At 57.8% G+C, this 21211-nt stretch overlaps 2 protein-coding genes across 15 annotated transcripts in view; both read right to left on the bottom strand.

Moving 5' to 3' along the window:
* NRXN2 (neurexin 2) overlaps positions 1 to 2004 on the bottom strand; it is a 110413-nt gene extending 108409 nt beyond the window's left edge. The window contains exon 1 of the mRNA XM_086385081.1: positions 1860 to 2004. The gene's annotated coding sequence lies outside the window, so the exon portion shown is untranslated. The remainder of the gene's footprint in view (positions 1 to 1859) is intronic.
* Positions 2005 to 5626: 3622 nt separating this feature from the next.
* On the bottom strand, positions 5627 to 20970 carry RASGRP2 (RAS guanyl releasing protein 2). 14 transcript variants are annotated; one of them, XM_086384986.1, is made up of 18 exons: positions 19492 to 19729; positions 18572 to 18715; positions 18255 to 18396; positions 17516 to 17622; positions 16925 to 16987; positions 16471 to 16602; positions 15553 to 15703; positions 15197 to 15370; positions 14920 to 15036; positions 13159 to 13440; positions 12141 to 12218; positions 11823 to 11945; positions 11372 to 11487; positions 7970 to 8111; positions 7652 to 7688; positions 6962 to 7138; positions 6014 to 6078; positions 5627 to 5847 (listed from the first exon to the last, which is right to left on the bottom strand). In XM_086384986.1, exons 1-17 carry the CDS (start codon positions 19599 to 19601, stop codon positions 6020 to 6022), a joined length of 2154 nt encoding a protein of 717 aa, XP_086241112.1. In that variant the 5' UTR covers positions 19602 to 19729; the 3' UTR covers positions 5627 to 5847; positions 6014 to 6019. The 14 variants fall into 14 exon arrangements, with proteins under 14 accessions (XP_086241112.1, XP_086241111.1, XP_086241116.1 ...); XM_086384985.1 differs by lacking the exons at positions 18572 to 18715; positions 19492 to 19729 and adding an exon at positions 20780 to 20970 and having other exon boundaries at positions 17516 to 17618; XM_086384990.1 differs by lacking the exons at positions 18572 to 18715; positions 19492 to 19729 and adding an exon at positions 20432 to 20629 and having other exon boundaries at positions 17516 to 17618.
* Between the last annotated feature and the right edge of the window lie 241 nt (positions 20971 to 21211).

The following is a 21211-nucleotide window of genomic DNA, read 5'->3' as shown; positions in this document are numbered from 1 at the left end:
CATACGTATCCGTGTCAAGCTGTCTGTGTCACTGGCAAGGGCGGGCAGGAGAGGGTAGCTGGATAGAGACTGGAGGCCTGGAGGGGAAAGAGATCCCCACCATCCCCTCTCGAACCCAGCCCCCTCCTCTCAGGAACTCAGAGTGTGGACTCAACCCAGGTTGAGAAGCCAGCAGAGGCCTGGGCTCCTGGAGAGAAATCCCCAGCCACGCTGTGACCGCCCGCCTGGCCTCTGCCTGCCGGTCAGCCCTGCCCGCCGGTCAGTCCTGCCCACCCCTGTGGATCTGAGGCCACAATGGATCTGAGAATACCTCCTCTAGCAGGAATGAAGGAACCTCCCCAGCCAGACCCTTCTCCCCTGGCCCCTAGAAAGATCCAGCCCAGCCTCGGATTCCAGCATTCCTGGAGGCAGGAGGAGCTAGGTACCTGAGTGGCCAAAGCCCCACAAAACAGACGGCCTTACGGTGAACAGATCACAGATCAGCCGACCTCCCTCCTCTCTTTCCTCCTCTCTCCTCCTTCTCTCTTTCTACTTCTCTAGCAGAAGATAGAGAATGCAAGGCCCAGGAGTCTACCCTGCCCCAAAAGGAATACCTAGACACTGGCAATGTGGACAAGAGGGAGGGGCAGAAATGAATGACCCCACCCCCCAGCACAGAAAAAGCCAGAAGTGTTTGGAAGCCTTGAGGCAGTCAAGAGGACTGGAGACCCGAGACCCACACCCTAAGACAGATTTCATCACTCGCCGGGTCTGGACAGCTCCCCCCTTCACCTCCAGGCACCAAGAAGGAGTCCCCTCCCAGCCCTTGCTGGTTCAACGAGGCACTGAATTCCTTCACCTAGGACTCAGGTGGGGCTGGAGAGTAGAGATGACAACAGCCCCCCAAAGCCAGTTTTGCCTCCAAGGGCCCATCAAGGCTTCAAGGGCTCACACCCCAGCCCAAAGAACCCAGAGCAGAGAGATGGCTCCTTGACTGGGGAGGAGGCTGGGACGTGAGGAATGGTCCCTTCCTCTTTGGGGGTGGGGAGCAAGCCCAGGGCCCTGCAGCTTCCTCTCCCTGCAGCACTGTCTGCCCATAACCCTGTCGCCGCCCCCAGCGCGTTCCCACCCCAGCACAGCCCCCTCCTACTGATTTCCCAGTCTCCCTCTCTCATCATCCCCAACCTTCCCCCGCAAGCTTCCGCTCCTATCCCTCAGGCCCCCCATCTTTCCCGGCTCTCCACCAGCACATACCCATCTCTGCCTGGAGCACCTTGGCCCCTTCCCCTCTGGTCCCTCCCAATAACCTCCTCTCCCCTTGGCTCCCATCCCTCAGGAAAGCCTGGTCCTCCGTGGTGCCCCCCAGTATGGAGCTCTTGGCCTGGCCCTGTGCTCCCTGCCTTTCCACTTCACTCCTTTCCCCTCCCCAGCCCCCTCTCCCCCCACCACCAAGCCCAGTTCCTCGCTGATCTCTCCCCTACAGACCCTTCAGAGCACAACAGCTCCCCATTCCCTCTGGACGAGCACTGCTTCCAGACCTTGGGGCTAGCAGAGGCTGGGGACCCCCGCTTCAGAGCCTCCCTCACAAGCCCTCCGGATGCACCTTCTTCTCGCCCCATTCCTTCTTCAGTGACCATCCCTCCCACTCCCCTCCATTCACCCCAGCTCGGGGCCAGTGCCCCTTCCACAGGGAGCCTCCTATCCCCAACCCCCCCAGCCGCTTAGCCGCCTCGCTGTCACCCAGCCAGCCCTCTCAGCGCGGCAGCGCCCCCGCCCCCCAATCCATCCTTCCTGCCTCCCCCGCCCCTCCAATCGTTCCCCTCCCCCGATCGGCTCCCGCCCCCCGCCCGTCTCCGCCGCAGCCCCCCCTCACCCCGTACCTGGTTCTGGGGGCGCCAGGAGGAGGGTGGGGATCAGAACCCCGGGGCCGCCCCGTCTCCGGCGGTTGGCAGAACCAGGGCCAGCAGCGTCGGCCGCCTCGCGCCTCTCTCGCTCCCTGCCACGTCCCCGCCCGCCTGCCGGTCCACCCGCCCCGCCGCGGTGCCGCTCAGAGGAGGATGCTCCGCGAGTCAGGGCGGCTGCTCCCGCCGCCGCATCCCTGCAACACCGACTGACGGCAGCATCAGCACCAGTGCCCGCCCCCCGGGAGCGCGCATTGGATCACGCCGCGCTAACGGACGAGCGGCGCAGCCAATGCGAAGGCGCAGAGGCCGCCGGTGCCAGCCGCTGCTCCACAGGCCCACCTCCTTCCGCGGCGAGGAACCCAGGCGTTCCAGTCTCAGGGCATCCGAGTTCTTTCCCGCTTCTCGAGGTCCTTAGCCCTGGCGCCTGAGCCCCGAAGCCGAGCAGACATCCGAAACCAGCCCCAATGACTTTTCTGGAAACCCAGTCGCCCTAGCCTCTTGCCCTGGGGTCCCGCACCCCCCGGCCGGCCGGACCGCGTGGCAGCGCCCGGGGCTGGGGCGAGTCGAAGGGGAAGCCGTGGGCCCCGACTTCGGGCACCGAGGGAGCAGGACCTGCGCGGGGCCCGGGCCGCAGCGCCCTCTGCTGGCCACGCCTAGTGTCGGGCCTGGATTGCCCGGAGCCTAGGAAAGCGGGACCCCGCCCGCGCCTGTAAGGTGCCTTTCCCAGCCCTTGCCTGGCTTCTGCCTCTTACTGCCCAAGGGCTCCCTGGCTGCCCCTACAAGTGAGGAGGGAAGGGTTTTCCTGGGAAAGGGACAGAGGCGCGGTGGGGGAGGGAAAGGCAGAGATGGGGGCGGGGTAGATCTAGGGGCTTGGAGTTTCACAGCCCTGCCCAGAGTTTGAAGCCTGATTCCCAGTCCTGCCTGGCGCTCTGGACTAGTAGCAGATTGAGGGGCAGGGCCGTGGATGCACACAGCCTGGAACACTGAAGGGAAGCTAGCAGCAGCTGCCTTCAACCAGAACTCTGAAACTAGAAGTTTTAGAGTCAATGTGGTGCTGGAGTGAAGGTTTTCCCCGGGAGGGCATCAGCATCACTGCATGGATATGAATGTGAAAGAAAGGGGACCCCTCATTTACTCAACCAGCCCAAGGTGGACCCTGGCACCCAGCATGTGTATCACAAAGTTGGACACTGGGTTTCTGAATGAGGCAGAGCGTGTGTGTGTGTGTGTGTGTGTGTGTGTGTGTGTATGAATGACCATTCTGCCAGCTCACTCCATGACTCTGATTTCTGTTGCAGGGTCTGTGATCTGCACAGCCAGTGGTAGGTGGCACTTCCTTAGCCAGAGGCTACACGCAAGAACACTCACATTCGACCACTGTTGCAAGCATGGGCACTCAGAGGCATACTCGTGGCCATGCACACCTATCCATGTGTGTATAGGCATTCCCAAAGGGACACACAGGGACACCTACAGAAATGCCCCCCCCCATGGTACAACACCCACAAGAAACACATGCTTGCTCAAGAACATACACAAACTTGTGCACACACGGGCCTGGGGCAAGTGCATGCCTAGGGGAACAGGTGTACACAGAGGACCTTCCCGCGAGGTCATCCTGGCCCCTGAGGCACTTTGCCCAGAGTGGTCAATTACTGAGTAGATGTATGGGGACCCACACCCCCGCAAGAGAGCTCTCTCCCCAGCCTGTGAGGGGATGAGAGGGGGGACCCAGGCCATAGGACCCTAGGGCTTGGAAAGAGAGATCCCTGAGCCAGGTTCCAGACTTGGAGGGCCTCCGCTGACCTTGGACAGACCCTCAGGATGGCCTTCACCAAGCACACTAGCTGAGCCAGAGAATGGGAACTGCTGAGTCAGGGCCAGTGGATGTGAAATTGCCTCTCTGACCCCAGAACCCACTGCCCCACCCATCCCCTCATTGCTGCTTTCCCTGTAGCCTACACACACACACACACACACCACATATAACACACACAGACTCCAGAGCATAGATGGGCAAACAGGTGTAGTGACTCACAAAGACTCTCTCAAACCCTTATGGATGGGTGTGTGAAGGGGCTGGGGGAGATGTAAGAGTGAGCACTTACACACTCTGTGTGGTCACACACACCCCCCTTGGCTCCCTGGGCCACCCTTCCCCACCAAGGGCAGGAAAGGTCACCTGGCAGCTGCTGTGCCTCCCTGCCCCTCCCCCAGCTACAATGATGTCTCTCCCCACCCAGGTCCGAGGTTCAGACTGCTGGATGTAGTTGGGGCCCACTGCATCCAGACACCTCCCCACAGTAGGCACCCACCCAATGTGGCCCTTCTCCCACACGCAGTCCAGTGAGGACACGCGGTGGAGGGGAATGCAGCAAACACAGTGTGCGTGCCCGTGCACACACATGCACACAATGGGAAGCTCCTCCGCCAAATTCACACGGACAACCATGAAAAGGCAGTTGCATGTCACACTCTCCCTGCCGGAGCCGACCTGGGCACCCATATGCGTACACACACACACCGGGCAGAGGATGGCTGGGGTTGGGGGGCAGCAGGGAGGGGCGCCGACCAGGCTGCAGGATGGAGGCAGCGCGGGAGGCTGCGCAGGGAGCGAGTTGCTCTTCACAGCACAATCGCAGTCTGTTGTTATAGCAACTCAGCCCCCAAATCGTGAAATGGATATTACAGCCTCGAGAGGGGGAAGGGCGGGAGGGGGCTGAGGACAGAAGGAGGGGCAGTGTGGGGTGTGGCGGGGAGTACCCAACAGGTGGCCGAGCTGCAGCTAAGAAGTAACAGTGGGAGGAGGAGGTACCCCAGGTGAGGAACAGGCCAGGGGTGTGGGGTCTCAAAGGCAAAGATGGGCTTGGGATCAAGGAACTTTGAGGGAGGGGGCTGAGGCCATTGGCATGTCTTCAGATATTGCCTGTGGTAGCTAGGTGCCTCCACCCCCAGGACACCCTGCAGTTGCTGTAGGACAAGCCTCAGCTCGGGGGAGGGGGCTGGGGGAGGTAGCCCCCACTCTCAGATGGCTGTCTAGAGTCTCCTGACCCCAGGGACAGCCTGACCCAGCTTCAGGACCTTTGGAAGACCCCCCAGCCCTGCCTTCTCACCCAGACCAGCCTTCGAAGTGGCCTTAGCCTTCCTCAGGCAGCAGTAACCCCCCCAAACCTCCATCATGCTGCAGACTTGGGAGGGAAGAGCTGGGTTAGGAGAGGCAGCCAGAGGCTGAGAGCAGGATCAATATGCATTTCCTCTGGAAGTCACTGTCCTTCCGGCTGGCAGCACCAGGCCAGGAGGGTGCAAGCCCAAGGAGTGCAGCCCCACCTGTCCTCTTCCCTCACAGACAGCACTCGGGGCAGCCCTGTTCCTCTCGTGATTCTCTGTAGTGAGCTCCCCGTTGCTGGAAGTATTCAAGCAATGCCACCTGTCAAGCAAGGGACTTTCAGCTTCAGATTGAAGGCCATGGCTCTACATGACCACCAGGCTCAGCAATTCTACTTTCAAGTCTTAGCCCCCCAAGATTCTGGACTCCTCAAGATTCTAGACCCTCCCCAAACTCCCTGTTCTGAGGTTTTTTGGTTCTAAGCCTCTATCCCCCAGAATTTTAGTCCCCCCAAGATTCTAGCACATGAGATTCCAGATCTCCCAAGATTCTCTGACTACAGGGTTTTAGACGCCACAGTTCTAGTCCCTGTGATTTACAGGCCCCTACCCACCACGAGGATTCTAGGCGCTGACGGTCCAGGTTAATTACACGGGCCTTTTTATTCCATCTGGAAAGTACAAATATTCACAAGAGTCTGTACAATCTTAGGGACACCAGTCCTGGCCCTGCCCTCAGCCACATGCTACCCTCATGCCCCTCCCCCCAGCCCCAGCCTGCTGCCTCGGCACCCCAGGCTCCCTGCTCTGGTCCGAGTCTTTTCTCCAAGGCAGGCATGAGTGCTTGATCCAGTCACAGCTGGGAAGAGAAAAGCAGAGGTTGTAAGTAAGAGCCTCCTCGCCCCCAAAAAATGTTGGAGTCTGCCTAGCCTGGGTCATTTGGACAGAGCACCCACCCCCTCTTCCCCCGCACATTGCCCCAGCCCTGAGTGGGGAGGCTCTGGGCAGGCTACAGGGGGGCTTACCATCAATTACAAGTGGATGTCAAACACGCCGTCCTCCACCGTCTGAACCTCCTCCTCTCGGATCTCTGCAGGGAGAGTGGTTGCAGGACCAACTCCTGGGCCCCTGTGCCCTGAGCAGCCCTTCCCCCCTCATCGAAGGCACCCTGCCCCATCCCAGAAGCAGAACCATCCACCAGAAATCAATTCACTGAATGACTAAACAACGCCAACTTTTGAGGCTCTTTTTCTAAGTTTTCAGTTTGCCACAGCTTTTTCGCAGCCACAGATTTATCGGTGCAGTTTGCTTAAACATCAATTTTGTGTGTGTCTCACATTTTAGACCCCAGCACGGCTGGAAGGCTTGAAGCAAATGGTTTTATCTTTTCTATTTTGGGGAACTTATGCCCTGTGCCTGCCTCTATTTTTGAAGACTCATGCCAATTTTAACGGTTGTGGTCAACTACCTTACACCCCAGTTTAACATGGTTTGTTCAGTGTTCTCAGCAAAATAGTCATTTGAGGAACTGTCATTCAGAAAACTGACCTATAACCACCAATGACTCCAAGAGAGCTGCTGGGAGATTTGGGGGCAATGGACTGTTCTCAGAATAGCCTCCAAAACAGCCAGAAAGGGAAATACAGGCAAATGGTTTGAAAAATTCCTTCTCCAAGCCCATTGTCAATCCCCCTAACAAAATAAGAGTGCAAATGGAATCTTGAAGTCTGTTTCGCTTTTACTGTTTTTATTCATGAGTTTCTGCCCTCATCAGCCTCAAAGTATTGAGGGCTCCCTGGTTACCTCCTTGCACCCTTATCTGTCCAGCCCTCCTCTATCACCTCCCCCAAATAAGACAATTACAAACTCTGGAATGGTTTCCACCCTGGAAAAGTTTCCGTACTTTGCCGCCATTGGCCTGCCTCCCTCTCTCCCTCCCTCCACAGGCCAGTCCAGAAAGGGACCCCTCTTACCTGGAGGCCGGGAGCCTCGTCTGCCAGGGCGGGGCAGGGAGAAGCTGAAGGCGCGATGGTGGGTATGTGTGGGCGAGGGAGAGGGTGCAGACCCCTCCAGACTCATACTCTGGGCCCGCCGCCGGCACTCAACTGACAGGCGATCCTTGCACTGCTTGTGGCAGTTCACACCACAGGCTGGGGAGGCAGATGGTCAGCCCAGCCAGATCTACTGGTCAGACCACTCCTCATCCCACTCTGCAGGCCTGCACTTCTCCCTGGGTCCCTTTGCTCCTAAGCAGCTGCCCCACCAAAACAAGAGCTTCCTTTCCAAACGCTTTCGTCATCCTCCTTGCCAGTCTGCGCCCTCTCCAAAGCTCCCCATTTCTGGGCAGCTGCCTCACCAAAATAAAAACCCTGGGTTTTTTTGTTTTTTGGCCACGCTGCAAGAGACGTGAGATCTTACTTCCCTGATTAGAGATGGAACATGCGCCCCCTGCAGTGGAGGCAGAGTCTTAACCCCTGGACCCCCAGGGAAGTCCCAATCAAACCAAGTTAAAGGCTACCCCCTTTCACATCAATCAGCATGCCTCTCTGGCCCTAAGGTACTTTATTTACTCCTTGACAATTGCCCCGCCAGAATAAGACTGTCCATCCAGATAGTAACTCTTTCCCCCAAAACAGCCCAGCAGCCCTGCAACTCCATCTCACCTCGGCATTTGAGACCCTGCTTGTAGATGCCCAGGATCTGAAATAGAGGAGGGGGGCGTGGTAGGGGGGAGCGGTTTAGAGGGCATGACTCTTCCTTTCTATGGACAGGGACTGGAACTGACCCTTTCTGGAGCCTTAGGCCCCTCAGGGTTTGGTTCAGACCGGCAAGAGGAGAGGCAGGTGAAATTAAGGTTCGCCTGGATTAAGAAGGCTCCGGCAGGGGGCGGGGCCAGAAGGGAGGGCGGGGCCAGAAGGGAGGGCGGGGCGGGGATGGAACCTGGCCCGTGCTGTTGCCGCGTGGCTTGGGCGGGGGCTCACCAGGGCCTTGCAGTGGCGGCAGGCGACCGGGCGCAAGGAGTTGCTCTCGTGGAAGTTGTGTACGAAGCCCATGCGGCCGCCCAGCATAGAGCTGGAGCGCAGAAAGTAGGAGACCATCTCCTCCTTGCTGATGCAGCCGTCCCTGTCCAGGGGAAGTCGGGGGAGGGCCTCAGCTCCGGGGGGCTTCACTGGGACCACCCACCACCAGCTTAACCCAGCCTACTGGGAAAAGCCCTACCAAATTAAAGGTCATCACGGGACTCCTGACTTTTGACCTTCCGTGCGTGAAACAGAAAGAGCACCAGACTTGGAGTCCGGCAGATGTAGTAGCAGCTTCCAACTAGCTGTGTGGTCTTGGGCTAGTCACTTGCCCTGGGTTTCCTCCTTGGAAAAATGGGGGTCATAATTCCTGCCTACTCACTTCACAGAGCTGGTGTGTAAACTAAAATTGCTCTGCACTTTTCCGTGGGCTTATCAGCTTCTGTTTCCCAAAGTGAGCTCTATGGAACACTGGTTGGGATTCCTGAGAGTCAGGAGCTCTCTGATGAGTTTGGGGACCAGGTAAGATTGGGAAAAGCTGCACCTGTCTCACTCCTGCGGAATCCTGCCAGACAGGTAATCTGGGGCTTCCCACAGAACCCTCTTTTCATCTATTCAGGTATTTTAGGGAAAGAGTCAGCACTGTGCTCTGGAGCTAGAACTCAGTTCTAATTTGGGCTCTATTTCTCTGTGTGACTTCTTCCCCGTGCCTCGATTTCCTCTTCAATAAATGGGGACGATGATAGGTCCTGCATCTCAGAGGGGTTTGAGTAAGAGTTGAATGAGATAGGCACACGAAGCATTGACTAATAGGTACTAATAGCTAACAGGTGCCAGGCCATTGGGAGGTATTTCCATCAAAGGGGGCCTTTATCAGAAACTCCTGCCTATTAGTATTTGGGTGGTCCAGGTGGTCCTTCAAATTAGTGGCACATTGGGACAACCGACCATCTCAAAAATATAAACTTAGGCTCCTATCTCATACTGTGCGTGAAAACTAAATTCCCGCTAAATTGAAGACAATCAATGTAAAAAAATAAAATTCTCAAAGTACCTAAACAGCCCTAAGAGAAGAATTTTGTCATCTGGAGGGGATAATAGCCCTTCTACACATAACACAAACCCGAGAAGCCATAAAGGAAAAGACTGACATATTGAGCACACATTTTTAAAAAATTTTATATGGAAAAGGACAACATAAATGACAGACTGCGAAAAAATATTTTGCAAACATATTCAACACCAAGGGTTAATATCCATTAACAGAGAAATCAATGAGCAAGACTCACAAACCCAGTGGAATAATGGACAAAGAACACGAACAGGCAATTAACAGAAGAAATAGAAGTGGCCGATAAACATAGGAAGGTATCCTACCCCCACTAATATTAAAGAAATGCAAATATAACCAAGACACCATTTGCCAATTAGACTGGCAAAATTATAAAGCTTATTATAGCATCCACTGTTGGCAAGGAAGTTGAGAAATGGGCTCTTGTTCACTGCTGATGGGGGTGCAAGCTGGCACAACCTTGCCTGAGGTCACTTTGGCAGTCTCTCTCCTAATTTAGAATGTGCATATCTTTTGATCCAATTATCCCACTTCTAGGAATTTCTCCTACAGAAATAGTGGCCCGAGTGCATCAGTACAATGTTCACAGCAGCATAGCGGATATTAATAGCGAAAAACTGGGAACAGTCTACATGTCCATCAGCAGGAGAATGGGGAGGCAGATGATGGCCCCACCACCCAGTGTAATACTCTGCAGCTGTTCTAAAGAATGAGGTAGTTCTGCCTAAATTGGCCTGGAAAGATGTCCATGATGAGGGTTTAAGTGGAAAACAAAAGTAAAAAAGAAAAACACAAAGCGTGCGATTCTGTCAAGACAGTGATTTAAAAACAAAAACAAACAAACAAAAAAACCCTGAGAACCCTACTGCCACAAAAACCTAGATGCTGGTTTAACTATATCCAATTGTTTTAAATGCACAGGTGAGTTTGCAAGAAATGGAAACTCCCAAGTTGCAGAAACAGAGATCTTCAAATTGAGGCAGTGAGTTGAGACCTGATGGTACAGCTGCCCCAGGAGCCAGGTGCTGGGTTTTGATACCTGCCTGGGATCTGCAAGAGGTGGGGAGTTAAGGCTGAGATGCCTGCATGAAGCTGGAGCCTTGAATGTCTCCAAGGGCTGTGCTGTGCTTAGTCGCTCAGTCATGTCTGACTCTTGTGACCCCAGGGACTATAGCCCACCAGGCTCCTCTATCCATGGGGCTTCTCCAGGGAAGGATACTGGAATAAGTTGCCATGCCCTCCTCCAGGGGATCTTCCCAACCCAGGGATAGAACCCAGGTCTCCCGCATTGCAGGCAGATTCTGAGTCACCAGGGAAGCCCCTGCAAGGGCTTCACCCACCCTAAAAAGTGTGGCCTGGAAAAAAATCCACCCCACCCAGGGAGGTGATTTGTTTTCAACTTAGAAAACTGTCTTCAACTATTGTTCTCAATTCTGGGAGGAGAAACTAACTATAATGCTAGAACTAGATTTATACCATAATCCCTCTTGCCTGTGAAACAGACACAAACAAATTATCTTATCAGTTTGCACCCATGCATGGAAGATTGGAGAGATACAGGCATTGCCACACCAGTAATGTTGCTAACATAGTTACTACTGACAACCTCTTAAGTGGGAAAGGAGGAAGGGAATTTTCGCTTCTTACCTTACACACTTCATTCACTATAAATCTATTTTACTACCTGGATTTTTTTTAACCATGGATTTTTATAATACAAAAAAAGGCACAGTTTTTTGAAATCTGGATAACATTAAAAAGTCAACTTGGGATGGACTATAAATTTTGATTGGAATTTTGTCTGCTCAGCAAAACAGGGGTGCGAACACGGTTTCAGGGGGACACGTATAACCTACTTCAGAGAACCAGCTGTTTGTCCAAATTGTCGGCATGTGAGTTGGTGATAAGCAAGTGGGTGCTGCGAGTTACAGGCCTTTCTTATCTATTCATTAAGACATGCTACCCAGGAGTTCAGCTTGCCACACTTTTTCTCGGCTGTGAGCTCCACAAATAAAGTGGCATTTATGTAGCAAGAGTCCCCAGGAAGCCACAGTCTTTGCAAGATTCAGGTGAAGATGCCCCCCACCCTCCGGCTCATTGTTCTGAATGAGCAAGGTAACCCTGAGCCTCCGCAGCTGGCAGCCTCCCAGAAAAAAAGAGCCCCTCCCCACATGGGTGGCTTCCCCTGCCAAGATCATCTGGTTCAATGGCCTCATCCTTCTCAGGAGGAAGCTAAAACCCAAGGGGAAATGAACCTGCCTTCCCTCTGCCCCTGCCCCCAGGCCTCTCACTGGTTCTGGTCGAGGTCCCCAAAGGCGCTGAGATAAGGAAAATTCCCACGGATGATCTGGAACTCCTCCTGTGAGATGTGGCCGTCCCCATCGACGTCAAAGTTCCGGAACACAGACTGAAGTACACAGAGGGACATGTCGGGGGGCGGGGAGGGTTAAAGGGGCCTTGGCCCATCCTGCCCACACTCCCAGTCCGAGTTAGGAAGCCTGGGCATCTAAGAAGCGGGCAGCTGTCTTTCCTCCCCACCACCTCCCTTCTCCATACCCCCGTCCCAAGCCCGCCCATCAGCTGCACCCCGTGCCTTCTGTCAACCGAGCATTGGCCCCTGAGCCCGGCACTGGTGGTGGCTCCCAGGGCAGTGCCCTGGTCAAACGAGCCTTGGCTGACCACTAGGGACGTGTCCCCCCGTCTGTCCCACAGGCTCCAGAGCTGGTGGTGCTGGAGTCTCACCTCCACCATCTTCTCAATGTGCTCCACCATGATCGCCTGATCCAGCTTGGGTTTGGCAGCCGAGGTCCACTCCTCCAGCACCGGGGGCCGGGGAGGCGGTGTGCAGGTGGTGGGGCTGGTTGGCTGTGGAAATGGTCAAGGCTGAGTGAGGGCCAGAGGTGTGGGAGCCCAGGGCCCAGTGGAGGAGACAGGGGGTAAGCTCTGGGCACAAGGAAGCCTGCCCGACAAGCAGGATGGGTGAGGTAGCCTCTAAGCCTGGGAGGGCCGAGGTGAGGAAGAGGATGGGCTAAGTGGGTATGCAGTAGCTCCCGCCCTCACCGAGGACTTAGAACGCGGTTCCCGCTGCAGGGACAGCTGGTAGAGCTCATCCTCTGTCTGATATTGATCCAAAGACACCTGAGGGAAAAAAAAGACTAATTCAAAGACACCTGGGACACAGCAGTCTTATCACACCCACTGGCCTGTGCTGCTCTCAGGAGCCCAACGCCCAGAACCCAGACCTCCAGGTCTACCTGAGGGTCACAGCCCAGCCCTGAGCCTGGCCCAGAAGCTAGACTGAGGACCAAGGCCAGCTTAGAACACACCCCAGCAACCACACGCCAGCCCAGCACACAGCCCAGAACCCAGAGCTTGGCCCCAGACCTTGAAGACAACGCGCTGCTAAGATCTCAGCCAGGAATTCAGGTCACAACCCAGCTGAGAGCTCTGAAATCCCCCCTCCCAACACAGCACCCAACCCAGCAACCAGATTCCAGCTCAGCTTTCAATTCCCCAGTCCAGCTCAGAGTCTAGAAACAGGTTAAGACTTCACACCAAACCGTCAAACCTGAGCTCCGGCCCAATGATTAGAACCCAGTCCAGATGTGGACTAGAACCCAACTCCTACCCCAGAGCTCAAGTCCAAGACCAAGCCTAGAACTTCAGAGCTCAGGGGAGCTTGTTTAAGAGCCACCCCTGGGGAATTCCCTGGTGGTCCAGTGGTTAAGACTCCACTTTCTCTGCTGAAAGTGCGGGTTCAATCCCTGGGCAGGGAACTAAGATCTCGCAAGGTGTGTGGGGCAGCCGAAAAGTAAAAACAAAATAAAAGCCACCCCTCTACCCGGAACCCAGAGTTTAATCCCAAACGTTGAACGTAACCTACTGCTAGGAACTCAACCCAGGGCTCAGGCCCAGCCTCAAGCCCTCATGCCAGCCTCAGGGGTCCACAACCCCATCCAGAGCTTGGAACCCCGCTCCGAGGTCACCCCAACCCAGGGGCCCAGGCTGGGTCTTGGCTCTGCGACCAGAAGTGAGAGCCCAAGGCCAAGCCCGCAGGACCAGGGGCCCGGCCCCTCACCGTCAGCAGGCTCAGCAGGTCAGGGTTGGCTTGCACCGGGGGCCGGAGGCTGGTCACCATGGCCAGCTCCTCCAGGATACTGAAGAGCTGCTTCATCTTGGCCCCATTGAGTCGGGTCCGGGCGGGGTCCAGCCAATCCGGCAGCGCCAGCTGCAGGGCCACCAGGTCCTTGAGGTGAACACCCAGGATGGGGAAGCGGAAACCCACGCAGGCCGCCAGCCGGCGCCGGTAGTTGCCATAGTTGCCGGTGGCCGTCACCAGCTCTGTCAGACCTTCCCAGAGCTGGGGGGCAAAGGGCAGAGAGTCACACACACACACACACACACACACCACGTCCACATGGCATATCACAGGCTCAACTCTCCTTTCCCTGCCCAGCCCTGGACACGTGGGAGAGCCTGAGCAGAGTCAGGGATGGGTGAAAGGTCAAAAGCCTCCCTCCTGTCCCCCAAGGCTGACTCCCTTAGCCCCTGGCAATCAGAATTCATAGGTCATGAGTCCAAAGGGGCACCCACTACCAAATAACACACCTCTCCAGCAGTCCTGGGCACAGATTATCAACATTTAATAGAGGAAACTGAGGCTCACGGAGGCAGAGCAGTGCAGGACAAAGATTTCCAAGAATGTACTTAGCGGTGTCATTCCTAACAGCCCAAACTGGAATGACCTCAAATGTTCAACAGTAGAGGAGATACACAAACCGAGTGGACAAAAATATTATACAGCAATGGAGACGAATGAACAATTGCTGCACAAAGCAGAATGTATGAAAGAAGGAAGAAATAAAATAACATACACAACACAATTTCATTTATAAGAAGCTCAAAAACAGACAACAAAATACCCACGTGGCTTTGAGATGCATACACAGGTGGTAAAGCCATCAAGAAAAGGAAAGTCGGGGATTCCCCGGTGGCCTAGTGGTTTTGCCTTTGCCCTTCCACTGCAGGGAGCACAAGTTGGGGAACTAAGATCCCACAGGCTGTGCTGTGTTGTCAAAATAAATAAGTAAATATTTTTTTAAAGAAAAGGAGGTCATCATCCTTAGGAAGGTCATGACATTGGTTACCTCTGATGAGGAGGGAGTTATGCTCTAAGAGCTGGGAGCTTCAGAGGCTGGCAATGTTCTACTTCTTGACCTATCTTCTTTCTAGTTTTTTTTAAACTGTGAAGGCTTCCCTGATAGCTTAGTTGGTAAAGAAAATGCCTACAATGCAGAAGACCCTGGTTCGGGAAGATCCCCTGGCGAAGGGATAGGCTACCCACTTCAGTATTCTTGGTCTTCCCTTGTGGCTCAGCTTTGATCCCTGGGTCGGGAAGATCCCCTGGAGAGGGATCTATACACATGTTTTCTAGACTTGTCTATATGTATGGCACCAGATATGTTTTTTGTTGGTTTTTTTTTTTACAATAAAATAGGAACTTCCCAAGTGGTCCAGTGATTAAGACTCTGGGCTTCCACTTCAGGGGGCACAGGATCAATCCTTGGTCAGGGAAGTAAGATCCCACATGCTTCACAGCATGGCCAGTAAAATAAAATAAGCAGGAGAAGAGAAAAGCATGAGCTTTGAAGTTTAGCACATCCGTGAGCCTCCTCTCTCTGCCAGCTTTCATTGTGCAGCCTGGGAAAGGGCTGAACCCCCAGTCTCAGTTTCCTCATTTATCAGATGAAGAGGGAGTGACCAGTCCCCAGCTGGGCTGGGAGTTCTCACAAGGCCAGCCCTGGGAAGGCTGTTCCCCTGACCCCAGGGTCTCAGGCACCTTGATGGTCTCCGGGCTCACGTGGCTGTGGGTCTCCTTGAGGCGGGAGATGGAGCTGTGGCTCAGGCCCCCAACCACTGCCATCAGCGTGTTGAAATTCTGCAGGTGCAGGAGTTCCTGGGGGACAAATGGGGAGAGAGGAGGCAGTGAGTCACTGAGTGGGCCCAGAATTTGGCCCAGCTTTTCTGGGAAAGATCTAGCAGTGGGTTAGGGGAAAGGAGGGACTCGGCCCTACGGGGGTGATTGGGGGAGTTGGGGGCGGGGGAGGGGCGGGCACCTCTGCCACGTGGACGAAGTGTGTGATGACCCCCGCCCGCTGCGGGGCTGTGGGCTTGCTGAGAATCATCAGCTGCACCCACTGTGAGACACTGTTGAAGAGGGAGATGAATCGCTCCAGGACTGGGTTGTCCACCGTGCAGCCGTGAGTCACGAAACTGTGATAGTCCTGGAACTGGGGGCGCAGGGCCTTCAGCACCCAGTGCCCCGCCCCCTGCCGCTCACCAATGGCTGTTCCTCCCCCTCCAGCTGCCCTTTGGTAGTTACCCTGTAGTCCTAGATCCCGCCCTGTGACCCCATCCTTCCTGGCACCCCCTCCCCAGCCCACACCCGACTCTTGACTGAAAGCCCCCGCACCAGGATCTTGCAGAAGGAGCGATATTCCAAGTAGGTGAGATGTGCCGCCAGCTCCAAGGGCTCCAGGTGGTCAAACAGCAGGGACATCTTGCGCTTCTTCTGTTCCACGGGGTTCCGCTGGGTCACCTGCCGCTTCCACTTGTAGGTGGGGCTGGGGGGCAGGACAGGGGCAGTGAGTCCTTTGCCGGAGATGCCCTAGCCCTCGTTGCCCCATACTAATGCCACTCAAGTTCGCTGCGAGACACTGGGCAGGACACTGATGTCCCCTGTCCTATCAAAAATCTCCTGCCATCTTCCCCTGGCGTCATGCCCTCCACACAGATTTATGGAAGACCTAACTCTGTGCCAGGAACTGTGCCAGGCGCTGGGGTTACAGAGATGAGCAAGACACAGCTCCTGCCCGAGAGGAGCTCACAGTTTACTAGGGGAGACAGACACAGACGAACACAGCACAGCGTGGCGTGAGTGCAGGGGTCTTCGTGCCAGGGGTCTGCCCAAAGTGTCACCAAAGGACAGAGGCGGCAACAACAAATTCAGCCCTAGAAGAGCCCACAGACACTCCACACTTGTCTTGATAACATGGAGAAGGCTGCCAGGGGACATGAACAAAGTGCAATGGTGGGAATGGATGCAGGGGCTGTGAAAGGGTGAGGGAACCCTGGGGGCTGCAGGAGGAGGCGCTTGGTGGGGGCAGGGGGCTGTGGAAGATGCAGCGGGAATGCCAAACTGGCCTGAGACTGTGAAAGGCCTTAATCCCCAGCTGAGGCATTCTGAAGAAGACGGGGGAGCCACAGGAAGTTGTCCAGCAAGAGTAACATGACCCTCACACCACTGCATTCAACGAACGTTTATTAAGAGCAAATGGTGCGGGATGCTGAGCGTCCCTCCCAGCCCTGCGAGCACCCCCACCCCACGCACACGTTCTCAATGTCGATGAGGCTGCTGTGCCGGCGATTCCCTTCTTGATCTAGCAGAGCCTTCAGCTCCTTGATCTGCTCAGCAAGCTCAGGATTCAAGTCAAACTCCGCTGGGAATGCTGAGATCCAGTACCTGGTAGAGGTTCAGAGTTACCCGGGGCAGCCCTCCCCCCACCCCAGGATGGTCGTTCCCCCAAAGAGGGGGAGAGGGCCTCAGACTGTGATCCCCCTCACCCAGCTCTTTCCTTCCCCACCCTCATTGGGCAGATCAGAAAACAGGGACCGGGCAGAGCCAGGAAGGGGTAAGCCTGCGGCAGCACACCCACCATGGACAGAGCCCGGTTCAAACCCACATGATCAGCTCCCAGAACATGCTATTTCTACTCCTTCAGGCCAGTCAGAAGCCTAAGGGAAGGGAGCAGAGGAGGGGCCAGAGCCCCAAGAGGAAGACTCACCTGACCAGGTGGCATGTTTTCACCTGCAGTGAGCTGGAGTTGTCCTTCCGGGATTGTTGGTAGGTGAAGGAGAGTTAAGGAAAACAAGGATGGAGGCTTACTCTAGAAAAGGAGGCAGGGGATGGGACCCAAGCTCCACAGGGAGGCGGAGGGCAGGGCCTAGTTCTAGAAGAAATTTGCGGGATGGTGTCTGGTGTGGGGCAGGGCCCAAGATCTGGAAAGGGGCCGAAGGCAGAGGTGAGCTGTGAGCCTTGTGGGGGCACCTGGGTAGAATAGGGGTCAGGCTAGGAGCAGGACCTGGGTTCTGGAAGAGAAGCAAGAGGCGGGACCTGGACTGGGAGTAGGGACCGGTCCTAGGCTGTGGGGAAGAGACAGCAAGGCGGAGGTTAGGGAGAGGGGGCGGGGCCTTAGTTCTAAGGGGAGGGAAGGGGCGTGGCTTTGGGCCCAGCAGAAGCCTGGGCCCATCCTGAATCCTATGATGTGGGGGCGGCCCAGGTCTAGCAGCGAGGCCCATCCTCTACCCGGGCTGGGCAGCGGGGCTCGCTTACAGACTCGGACTGCAGGGCCCTTGGAGAAGTCGGCGAAGGATATATGTGGAGCAGTTTGGCCGCCAGCTGAGAGGAAGGGATGTACCAGGGGTGCATCATAAGGAACATGCGCACCAGCTGCGGGTCCCGCACCTTCCCGGAGTCATCTAACTCCGAGGGGCCAAAGAGAAGCGGGTTGACACTTCGTCTCGAGGCTGTGGTCCCTACAGGTCCCCACCCTGCAGCCTGCTGGATGTGGCTCCCGGCCGCCTCCTGATTTCCCAGGGCTCCGAAACCAGGAGGCGGATTATAAAGAAAAAGTGGGGTGGAAGGGGGATAAAGGCAGGATCCGAGGAACCGGAGGATAGGAGCAGTCTGAGCCGGGCCTGAGTCCGGAGGGGAACCAGTTGGGGCGGAAGGAGCCTGGGTTCCCCGGGGTCAAGAATCCAGAGGTCATTTCCTGAGTGCTTAGGGAAGGGGCACCCCTTCACCACCCCACCACATCAGCCGGAAACAGCTCCCAGGCCGAGATAGCGAGTTCCTCCGGATCCCCCGGGGAGACAGATAATTCTCCTTAAGTGTTAGAGTCCGGGGACCCCGCCATCCCTCCCTTCAAAGCCGGCATACTAGGGATGGGAAACATTTTCTCTTTCTGCAGCATGTGGACCTCTCCGCCCTGCGATGAAAGGGAGATTTTCGCTAAAGAGGCTGCAGGATGCAGGCTGGGTGGGTCCAGGGCCGACATCTGCCCAGGGAGGCAGGGGTCCCGGCTCAGGCTGGGTGTGTCCTCCCGTGCCACTCACCAAAGGCTTCGATGCAACCACGGAGCAGCTCCTCCACCGTGCAGCCCTTGTCCAGGTCCAGGGTGCCCGCCATGGCCGCCGGCGCGGGTAGGCTCGGCCGAGCTGCGCTCCGGGATCCTCCAACGGGGCTCGGACCGGACCCCTGTCCCGAGAGTGAGAGGCAGAACCGGAGTCGGCGGAGGCGCAGGCCGGCGGAGCGGCCCCGAGGGTAAAAACGGGGAGGGGCGGGCACGCCCCCTGCTGGGCAGGGGCGGAGTCGTTCCCCCCGCGGCCACGCCCCGGGGTTAAACGGTCTGGCCCGGGATGGTGCAACCCACCAGTTGGGAAATGAACTGGCCAAGAAGCTTCCGGCCCACCCTGGGAGCCACGGGAGGGCCGAGGGACTCCCCGGGGATGGTCGGTGTCCCAGTCGCCCTCTCTGTAGGCCCTCTCTTCTCCTCACGTCCTCTCCCCAGAGGCACCTGCAGCACCCCGCAGCTCAGTTCTGCGCCCCCTCCCGCTTCCCTCCCTCCACAGCCTCCCTTCCCCCGCAGGGTTATTTTGGGAACCCAGAGCCTGAGGGGACCTCAGAGGAATTTCTCCCTGGGATGAGAAGGGGGGAGGAACCCAGGCGTCCTGCCCGCGTCGCCCCCTCCTGGGCTCCCGAGAAGAGGAGGCGGGGCTGCGGCAGCCCCCAGGGGCCTGCCCTCGGGGAGGCGGGCTGGGGTGGAGAGGAACATTCCTGGGAGCGGGGAGTGGGGGTGGGGGAAGAGGGGCGGAGCGGGGAGCCCCTGCGGCCCGGAGACGTAAGCGGGAAGCCTGGGCCTGGGAACCGCGCGCTCCCGAGCCACCTCCTCCGTGAAGGCCCCAAGAGTCCCAGCTCAGCCGTTTCGCAGGCCCTCTTCATCCCCAGCCTCTGACGCAGACCGCCCGTACTGCACAGTCGAACTGGGGGCACACACAGGCCGTCCACACTCGGGCAGAGTGGGGTGCCCAGAAGGGGGCGCTAACGCCGTGGAGGGTGGAGTGCCCCTGTTGGACTCCACCAGCAACTCCAGTCACTGGCGGGGATTTACGCACCCAGGCGCAGACACACTCACTCCACACCCCAGGCCAGGACCCACATCGGGGTGCAAGAATGCCTGAGGTTCCCAAAGAGCCGGGCCTCAGGCAATTACCTCCCATCCTCTCTCTCACTCACCCAATGGCACCCCACACCCCCGCACACCTGAACGAAGGAACCCGCGGGCACACATACCCGTAGTCCTCTACCCCAGAAAGCAAACCCGTTGAAGGGGCTGGCTTCCGGCCGTGCAGCTCACTAGACCAGACCAGCCTGGAGTTCCGAGGCCACGGCAGCGCTGACATCCGCACACGTGTGCGCACACTCAAGACAGTGCACCTACACGCATGTACACTCTCCCACACATGCACACGCCCGGTGGGTGCGCACACACGCCCACTCCAACCCCCGCCCCCTTCATCTGCGATCCAGGGCTGGCCCTGCGGCCCCAACCACCTGACAGCCCTCGCCCCAGGACACTGGCAAAGCCTTGCCCCACACAAGGTCCCCCGCCCATACAATACTCCCCCGGGCAGGGGGTGAGGAGCGAGGGGGCTTCTCTATGGAGTTCTCTGGTAGACTTTTCCTAGGAGCCACCCAGAGGCATCCCGCCCAGCTCGGCCGCTTCCTCCCTATGTGACCTTGAGAGTTACTCGGCCTCTCGGAGCCTCGGTTTTCTCATCTGTCAAATGGGGGGTTCGCCGAGGACGGTCCCGCTGAGACGTGGCTAGGAAGACCCGGGTGCGCCGCGGACACCGCCCCCTCCCGCGGTTGTCCAGGGGGCTTTGGATCTCTCGGTAGGTCCCTCCCACCCCCGACCCGGGCTACAGACTCCCCACCGACCAACCCACCCGCCGCCCCCAGCCCTTCTGCGCTGTCCTCGGGGGCCCCTAGGGGCCGGGCGTCCTCTGCCCCGCGCCCCGCCCGCGCTCGCTCACTCACACTTGGGACCCCGCGGCAAGGAGCCCGCACCCGGCCCGGCAGGCGCCACCTCCGTGCGCTCCCGCCCGCCGACCTCGCTGCGGCTGCGGCTCCCGCCCGCTCTCAGCGCCGCTGCCCGGCTCCCCGCCGCCCCGCCCCCGCGCCGCGGCCGCCCCCTCCCCTCTCCTCCCCGCCCCTGCACCGGGCTCCGCACCGCCGGCGGCGCCTCCCCCATCGGGGGCTCCCTCTCGCCCCGCACGCGGCGGCCCCTGCGGCAGCTTAACCCCTCCCCTGCCGCGCGGCCTGGGAGGCCAGGGCCGCGGGCGGGGGTTGGGGGGCTGCGCCATGAGCCGCGCCAAGGGTGGGAGAGCGGAGGTCAGGCCGCGCGGGACGCGGAGGGGGAAACTAAACCAAGGGTCCTCGCTCCCCACCCCAGACACCCCCTGTCCCCCGCCCTGCCTGGTGTCGGGCAGAGGAAGCCGGGAGGGGCAGGAAGCGGACTGCGGTGGGGAAGGGGCGCCCCGCCCAGACCCCGGCCCGGGTTCCTGTTTTCGAGACAAACCGTTCCCACGGGGCTCACCCGGCCCGGGGCCGGGCGTCTTCCTGCGGGCAGCGGGGGACCTGGCAGAGATGGGGGCGTGGGCGTAGCGGGTCGTTGTGATAGCCTGGGGGAGGGGCTAGGACAAGGTGGGAGCATTTGAGAGAGAGGGGTTTGTGGGGAAGAATGAAAACGCGGCGATCGGGAGAAGGGGCCTCGGGGTCTGGGGATGTTGGGGGGAGCTCCCGTTCGCACCGGAGGGACTGGGGCTCCGGAAGCCTGGCTCCCCATGGGGCCGGATGAAAAGGGGCGGCTGCAAGCGACGGTGGGTTCTTGCAGCTAGAAAATTGGAGCTCGGAGGCCTGGCTCCAGAGAAGCACATGGGAGGGGTAGCCGCAAGCGGCTGGGGTCCCCACAAGCCGGGCCGAAGGGAGTTGGTAACCATTTCCGGCCGTT

This window comes from Bos grunniens, chromosome 29, assembly GCF_055505025.1.
Source record: "Bos grunniens cultivar Pamir isolate PY7600 chromosome 29, Bosgru_T2T1.0, whole genome shotgun sequence".
Lineage (NCBI taxonomy): Eukaryota > Metazoa > Chordata > Mammalia > Artiodactyla > Bovidae > Bos > Bos grunniens.
This window is presented reverse-complemented; position numbering and strand designations above follow the sequence as displayed.

Excerpts from the sequence above, each read along its gene's own strand:
- RASGRP2 (XM_086384984.1), bottom strand. The coding sequence starts at position 19,601 with ATGTCAGCGCTGCCGTGGCCTCGGAACTCCAGGCTGGTCTGGTCTAGT. Across the intron at positions 11,488-11,822 it reads ACATTGAGAAGATGGTGGAG|TCTGTGTTCCGGAACTTTGA; the intron begins GTGAGACTCCAG and ends TGTGTACTTCAG. Across the intron at positions 6,079-6,961 it reads ACGAGGCTCCCGGCCTCCAG|AGATCCGAGAGGAGGAGGTT; the intron begins GTAAGAGGGGTC and ends CTCTCCCTGCAG.